This window comes from Endocarpon pusillum (assembly GCF_000464535.1).
Source record: "Endocarpon pusillum Z07020 unplaced genomic scaffold C721943, whole genome shotgun sequence".
Classification (NCBI taxonomy): domain Eukaryota; kingdom Fungi; phylum Ascomycota; class Eurotiomycetes; order Verrucariales; family Verrucariaceae; genus Endocarpon; species Endocarpon pusillum.
Window position 1 is genome coordinate 120,889 of NW_006913585.1, and position 7,553 is coordinate 128,441.

The following is a 7,553-nucleotide window of genomic DNA, read 5'->3' on the forward strand; positions in this document are numbered from 1 at the left end:
ACTCTGGATGAGATTAATAGGGCTATCTCAACAATGCCAGATAGAGTAGCTGCCCTAAATGAGCGAAATGGGCGCCCTATCCCCTACTAAATGGCTGTGTAGATAGCACGAATCTGAGAACTGCCATAAATTTCTGCGCCAAGCTTCGGACAGTGCCCAAGCGTGAAACTTAGCATGGTAATAACAGCTGACCACGTACTGAGTTCGCAGTACCTCAGTACCCACAAGCTTGATACCTCCAATCCACTAGATATATAACATAAAGGCGCAATATCTATCTACCAGATAGTACTTAGCTCGAAGCCGGATGACTCTATTTGTCGCCGCCTTTGCAGTGCAAGTCTCTCTCATTCGTTCGGTCATTCTCGAAGAGCTCTCTCATATCCGAAATGATGGTCGGAGTCATAATCATTAACTCACCATTTTGGTAACGTGGCCAAACATTTTCGCTCTAAGGCTAACTTGAGGTATAGTGCTTTCCATGCGAATGAAGCACTATATTTTTGCCTTGAGACCTCGGCACGCCTATCTCAAAATAATTACCGTACTAAGAAGGTGATTCACAGGGTGGACCGCTGGCGCTAAACGACTTTTCGGCTAGAAGCGGTTTGCAAGCACGAGCACATCATCAGATGCCATACTGGTTGTCGGCAAACTTACGCATTCGAGCTTTCTCTGTTTCTAGTAGGTAGGGAGATCAGGGTGGGATGTCGGAAGAGTGAAATGTTGAATGCGTGGCTGAGTTCCGTTGTTGATGTTCAGAACGCCATCAAGCTCCGTCGGACGTCCCGCATAAGGTGACGCATTTGGCAAAGATGATGTATCTCCTTCGAGCTGTCTTGGAACGGCTAGTATTTCGATGAAATTTCTAGCCACGAGCGCCTTAGGACTCGCCATTTTCCTGCGACGGTGCTATGTAGCTGGAGGCTCCTGATATGGCTCGGCAGACGCCCTAGCAAACGAGAAAGAAGCCATCATGGAGTAATGGCTGGACGTCGAAGAACGAAACACAAAAGATTCCAAAGCACGTGGGACCCCAGAAAAAACCCTGTGGATAGTAGCTATGTTAGTGACAGGAATATACATGATACAGAGCCTCCTCTTGCCCACTTGCAGTGCGTCTTGGTGAATTTTTCTTTCACCGCTTCGATGTGACAGCATAATCGCACTTCAACAATGAATTGGGAACAAGGCTATTGTGGAGGCCGAGTGAGACCGGCCTAATATTGTAGTATGACCGGGTTAAAAAGCATGAAGAAGCATGCGGCGACAAAAAGACCAACGTTCTACAAGGAAAGAACTGCTTGAAAAGAGCAAGAGAATGTGGAGAGAGGGAGTAGGAGATGAGGCGATAGTATACCCGGAATTGCTTTGAGCGGATTATAGATCGTGACTTAAATAACATTATGGGATATACCTGGGACATGAGGAGCCGCTGATGATGTCTCTGGGCCAAACTGGAATATGATGTTATTTTGGTTGAAGATTGTCATGGCAAAGACGTGTAGGCCTTCGCAGGGTGATGGCGAAGATGGCGTAAGGTTCCTCAGGCAGTATTGTTGGTAGTTCAATACATAATCGCTGCCTTGAGCGTACAACGATTGCCCAACAAGATTGTAGAAGAGAGCGTTCAGCCCAGTGAAGGAGCAGCTTGGGACTATTCACCAGTAATGCTTGATAGGAATGCTATTGCTATGGATCCTGAGGTGTGATGAAGAGCAATTCTCCTCCAGTGATTATCCTCCTGCTCTCACACAGCCCAGATTGCCACAGCTACTCGAGCTGATATGCATCGTAAACGAGCATATCTTCAGTCATCATCGCTCTCGCGACCATGACGACCTGATTGAGCCACGAGTAAGCGGGATAATCCGTCTTTGCGGTGACCTGCAGGCAAAGCTCGTACGAGGTAGGCTTGTCTTCACTTGTTGCCAGACGTCCCCAGATATCTCTCCTTTGTGACTCTGTGCCCGTGGTCCCCAGATATATGATGGCTTTGTCATGAGTCTGCACGTGGTATTTGATCTTCGGGTAAGGTATTGGCTGATTCTGGTGGTCACGGGCAATCTCCCAATCTTCGTATACACTAGACTGGATGCTCGATCGCATTGGTGCCAATGGTGAAAATACCCCCACCACCAGCCAGGGTCTCTCCTTGAGGCCCTTCGAATCGACCCCCTCTGAACAGCACCGTCGATTTCTCGATTTTGGAATTCGGCTCTGTGTGCTGAAAGGTATCCATGTCGCACTCCACATGAAGCAGGAAGTGTAAAGAGGGCGGCGGCATCACGTTCCCGGGGCGTTTCCACGCCGTCTCGAGTTGATCGTAGTCAGGAGCTCTGTCAACAGAACTTGTCGCCATTTGTTGCTATTCGTCGGTCCAATGATAGCCAATGTCTATCTCGCTAGAGAGAAGTGGCACCGCTTGGAGGGTCATCTGTTCGCAGGAAGCCACGAGGCAGTCATCCGGCAGTCATCCGGCCGCCATCCTTCCCCATGACTTCTAAGATCATCTTGAATAATGCGCAGGAAAAACCGAGGGTTGGAGATCCTCCAAACTAGATTTTGCAATTCGAGAAGCACATTGGCCTTGAGCCCCTTTGTCGCAATATTCATTCAGGTCGATCGACGTTGAATTTGCGGAGGATTAATTTGGCCCTCCGGTCCCCGCATTTGGCTGATGGTGTCGATTGCTAGGTACTCAACTCTCCCATAGAGATCAGTCAACAGTACATCATTCCTCAGCCGACTGATTTCTTGCGAAATCCAAGAATTAGCTACGTTGCGCATTACCTGGACATGAAGTCGAGGTTATCAAGCCTGATGTCCACTTCAAGGTGTCGCTAATCCGTGGACTCATGCCGCTACCACTTCCAGGATCACCAGCGGCGTCTTGGGGAATGTTCCAGGAACGAACACGACAAGTATTCCGAGGCGCTCCGGTCAGAATCTGTATCGCCTTCTGGCTCTTTGGTGAGTACTGAATCGGGCAGACCCGGGAATGCACTCGCTTAGATGAGATCCACAACTGACGGCAGCCAACAGGTCTGATCAATAACGTTCTCTATGTGATCATTCTCTCCGCCGCCCTTGATCTCGTTGGACCCAATGTTCCGAAAGGCGTTGTCTTGCTCGCAGATGTCATTCCTTCCTTCCTGACCAAGCTTTGTGCGCCATACTTCATCCACGCAATTCCGTACCACGTCCGAATCATCGTCTTCGTCTCCCTCTCGGCATGTGGCATGCTCCTTATCGCCCTGACGCCTAGCTATCTCGATGGCGGAAGTATCAGCACCAAGATGGCAGGGGTGATACTTGCTTCCCTTAGCAGCGGAGGAGGTGAATTGAGCTTCCTGGGTTTGACCCATTTCTATGGGCCACTCAGTCTTGCAGCATGGGGAAGTGGCACTGGTGGTGCAGGCTTGATAGGGGCAGGAGCGTATGCTTTGGCTACGACAACGCTGGGCATCAGTGTGAAAGCAACTCTTCTGGCATCTGCATGTCTGCCGGCGGTGATGATGATGAGTTTCTTCATCATTCTCCCTCGAGAACCTCTCAGGAAGGGTCCTATGACAAGAAAAGATTCATTGCCGATTGAGTCATCATTACCTGATGCAGAAGCTGAAGAAGACGATTTAAATATCGAAACCCGTGAGGACGAGGGTCTGCTGGGGGCGCCATCAGATCCCTCCAAGATTGTGCGTCCAAAACCAGTGAAAGCAGCATCTGGTTCAGCCTGGGATCTCTTCAAAGCCAACTTGAAACGATCCAGCAGTCTATTCTTCCCTTTGTTAGTAAAACATGTCTGCTACCCGTCTCGACATCGCTGACCTATCCAACAGTATGCTTCCACTCCTGCTTGTATACATTGCCGAGTACACCATAAACCAAGGCGTGGCACCAACACTACTCTACCCATTACGCCAGACGCCCTTCAAGCATTATAGAGCTTTTTATCCGATGTATAATTTCATCTATCAGATGGGCGTATTCATTTCGCGGTCGTCCATAGCGCTCTTCCGCATACACGATTTGTACCTACCCTCCTTTTTACAGGTCATCAATCTTGTTGTACTTTCTGCGCATGCGCTTTTTGACTTTATACCCAACGTGTATGTCATCTTTGTCATCATGTTTTGGGAGGGATTACTGGGAGGCTTGGTTTACGTGAATACCTTCGCCGAGATATCGGATCGTGTCCCGGAAGCCGATAGGGAGTTTTCTCTAGGAGCAACCACTGTCAGTGATTCTGGAGGCATATGCATTGCGGGCTTCATTGGTATGGCGTTTGAGGTATGGTTGTGTGACTGGCAAGTAAGCCATGGCAGGAACTACTGTACAAAGATCTGATAGTTATTTTGAGGATTGTCATTGGTTCTGTTTATCATCTACGAATAGAATTGTTCAATGCCCACAATCTCAGCTATCAACCCTGGTATTTGCCTCTTTGTAGTGACAACGCTACAAGGGTAGTCCGCAGAAGAAAGGTTAAATTAGTGCTCTTATTGGGCGAATATGCTTCGGGACCATGCAGCGACTAAGAATCACTTTGCATGCTCGAATGGATATCCACTTGGTTAGGAAGAGGGGACGAATGGCTGTCCAAAACCAGCCCAGCCCACAATTTTCCCAAAGCTGTTCATTGTGATGTCCGTCCACTACCTATCCAGATCAGACCTCAAATGCCTTGCCAAAGAGAACCGTGGATCGCAGGGTGTTGTCATCAGGAACTTCAATTCGCTGTTCCTGAAAACTGCCACCCATGATGGCATACTAAATCAGAAAACCTCCGTTGGTCCTCTGGGAGCTGCAAGCGACAGCTATTCACAGGCCATAGGTGACATTCGAACCTGCGAAACGCAGCACAACCGTGACGTCCTGAAGACAACAGCAGAAAACTCTGCGGCTGCCCCCATCCTGCCATCGGGCCATCCATTTTGTTGCAATGGTCCATTCAGCATGGAATTTGGACTACATGCCAGACACAGGTAACAATCCTTTCTCCTTCTTCCTGCATGTCTCTTCCAATCATGACCTGCGGCATGAGTCGACTTCCACCGCCACACTTCCGCCTGTGCTGTGTCTCAGAAAGCGGTGCATTCTGCCGCGCCTATACTGTGGCTTGTTGACCATGGGTGCTTTGAGGTCTGAGATCATCATGGCATTTTGAAGGATAAGGGGATGTGATCTGCGGCTTGGGGGACATGGGGGCCAGCCCCGGGAGGCCAAGGCGCTTTTACCGAGGGCGCTTGTACCGAAGGCGTCAAGCTCCACCTCGTGGAAATAGCAGCCCAGGTCGCAAAGCTGAGCTGCCAGTGCTGCATTTCTAGTCAGAACATGTCATGCCATCTTGTCGCATCCCATCCCATCCCATTCCACCCCATCCCCTCCCCTCCCCATCTCTGGCTATTTACCCTTTCTCTTCTCACGGACTGAGATTGCGAGCTTCGTCTGAGTCATGACTAATACCCATCCCAAGCGGCAGACCATCTAGGTCGCTCATTCTACCACTTTGTCTCGGGTCAGGGTCACACCAACCCCAGCTACTCATACCCGACCCCTGCACCTCCTCACAATCACATGGCGCAACCTATAAGTCAGTCGCCCAGACGAGCTGTTGGTGATAGGAGCCCTCCGGGACAACAGAGTGGTACGCGCTTCGTCCGTAAAGTATTTGCCATACTGAGAGACAGCAGGTTTCTTCACAAGTCCTCATGCTCAGTCTGCCGTCGCGCAGACAAACGGCCAGCGGCAGATGCTTCCTCCTTCTCCGCACCCATATTATTCTCGCTTCTCGCAACAACCCTCCATCCCGAATGGAAATTCTCCAAATGTTAGCCGAGAGCATCAAGCACCGGCACCTCCTCCTCCTCCTCCTCCTCCTCCACCACCACAACACCGACCAAGCAGCAGCATGTCGATATCGTCTATGTTGGGCTCTGAATCCGAACGGCCATCTCGTGATCTCAACTTGGGAGCAAGCTCTACGACATCTTCCTCCTACCGTCCTAAGCCTCCAAATCCGCCCCCCTCGGAAATGTCACCGCCGCAACACTCTGCCAAACCTAGCCCTGGAGATTATTCCTACAAACCGCGATCGCAGACGCCGGACAGGATGGGTATCTCAAATCTCATCGGTACGCGACCGTACAGGTCCGGATCCGGAAGCATAATGCAAGGTTCCAGGCCCTTTGAAGACCCTGCTAGGATGTCATCGCGAGCAGCCTTTCCACGATTTGGAGAATCCACTCAACAGGCCCCAAGCCAAGAGCCGACCAGACGTACAGAGGACTCCTTCAGCCATACGCGAAGAACAAGTATATCTGGCATATTACAAAGACCAAGTAGTCAACCACAGCCACAAGTTCAAGGCACTTTCACTGGGCCGAGGTTACAGCCAGCCAATCCTCCGCAACCAGGTCGTCCTGCATGGCCCGAGCATTCCAACGCTCAAGCTTCAACAAGCTTCAACAGCTCTTCCCCGCCTTCATTGGGTGTCAATCGAGCCGCAGATGAGAAGAAGGAGGCACAAAACGGACAGCAGGCACCATCGTCAAACGCTGCATCGCAATACGACATCCGACCACCAACATTTAATTCGTCCATGCAGCAGCAGTCTCTTGCTCTCAAAGGTGGGGACCAGCAACCTTCTGCGCCTGCTTGGGAAGCACCACCCTCGAATTCGACGTCTCCTGAGGTACGTCGGCCCTCGGCAGGCCCAAATCAGTACAGGCCTCCTGGAGGCTCATTGAATGGACTGGTACCTGCTCCCCCGTCTCAATCGTCAGAAAGTCAGCGGCCTGCTTCAGTTTCCATGAGTCAACAGGATTCTTCTCAGTCCCACGGAGAGCGTTCAATCTTTGGTGACAGACTGGAAAAGGGCAGGACTCGACTATTTTCACCGTTTGCTGGTTCACATACCTCCCAGAGTGGACCATCTGCGTCAGGCCACCCAGATGAGCAGAGTCGCAAGGGAAGCGACGAATTATCTCAGCACAGAGCTTTGCTTGGCCTGGCAGCTGAGAGTAAAAAAGGAGGTCGCTATTCACCATTACCACAAGCAGTGCAGGGCGCGCAGGCTCAGTCCATCGGGCCCGAGATAGGCATCAAGTCGGAGCATGGACGAATCTTCTCTGGTCTGGGAGGAGGGGTTGGGGCTGCGAGTGCAAGTCCAGCTCATGGACCTCCTGGCTTGGCAGCGAGTCCGTTCAAAAGGGATGACAATGGTGCACGCCTGCTCAATGAGGACAATCTGATGAAGATATCTCGAAGTAGTTCAGGCCTCGGCAAGCGAGCGAGAAAGGTCAAGGAGGAAGAGGGGAAGGCAGCCAGCGAGAATGATGGGCCTAGCAGGATGGGGAAGAAGCCGCGCAACCATCAGTAAGGTGTCCGCCCTGGGACTTGCTCACCAGCATACTGACCGAATTGTCTAGTCACCACTACAGGCTCGATAACGGCGACCTAGCTTCTCCATTCGATCTTCATCGTCGTCACACCCCACTGTCGTCGCTCAACCCAATCCGCCGTCCCTCAACTCCCAAAAGCAACGGCAA

At 51.1% G+C, this 7,553-nt stretch overlaps 2 protein-coding genes across 2 annotated transcripts in view; one reads left to right on the plus strand and one right to left on the minus strand.

The window, feature by feature from the left end:
• Nucleotides 1-1,773: 1,773 nt before the first annotated feature.
• Nucleotides 1,774-2,109, minus strand: EPUS_01543 (uncharacterized protein; the record flags this gene model as incomplete). The annotated part of the gene is made up of 1 exon (XM_007788681.1): nt 1,774-2,109. The coding sequence occupies one exon, from the start codon at nt 2,107-2,109 to the stop codon at nt 1,774-1,776; it is 336 nt and encodes a 111-aa protein (XP_007786871.1).
• A 749-nt stretch (nt 2,110-2,858) lies between these two features.
• EPUS_01544 (uncharacterized protein) overlaps nt 2,859-7,553 on the plus strand; it is a gene marked incomplete at both ends in the record, with an annotated part of 5,521 nt that continues 826 nt past the window's right edge. Inside the window, 6 exons of the mRNA XM_007788682.1 lie at nt 2,859-2,973; nt 3,046-3,790; nt 3,843-4,279; nt 5,480-5,650; nt 5,697-7,380; nt 7,434-7,553. The exon at nt 7,434-7,553 is cut by the window's right edge and continues 826 nt beyond it. Of these exons, the coding sequence (XP_007786872.1) occupies nt 2,859-2,973; nt 3,046-3,790; nt 3,843-4,279; nt 5,480-5,650; nt 5,697-7,380; nt 7,434-7,553 (3,272 nt within the window). The remainder of the gene's footprint in view (nt 2,974-3,045; nt 3,791-3,842; nt 4,280-5,479; nt 5,651-5,696; nt 7,381-7,433) is intronic.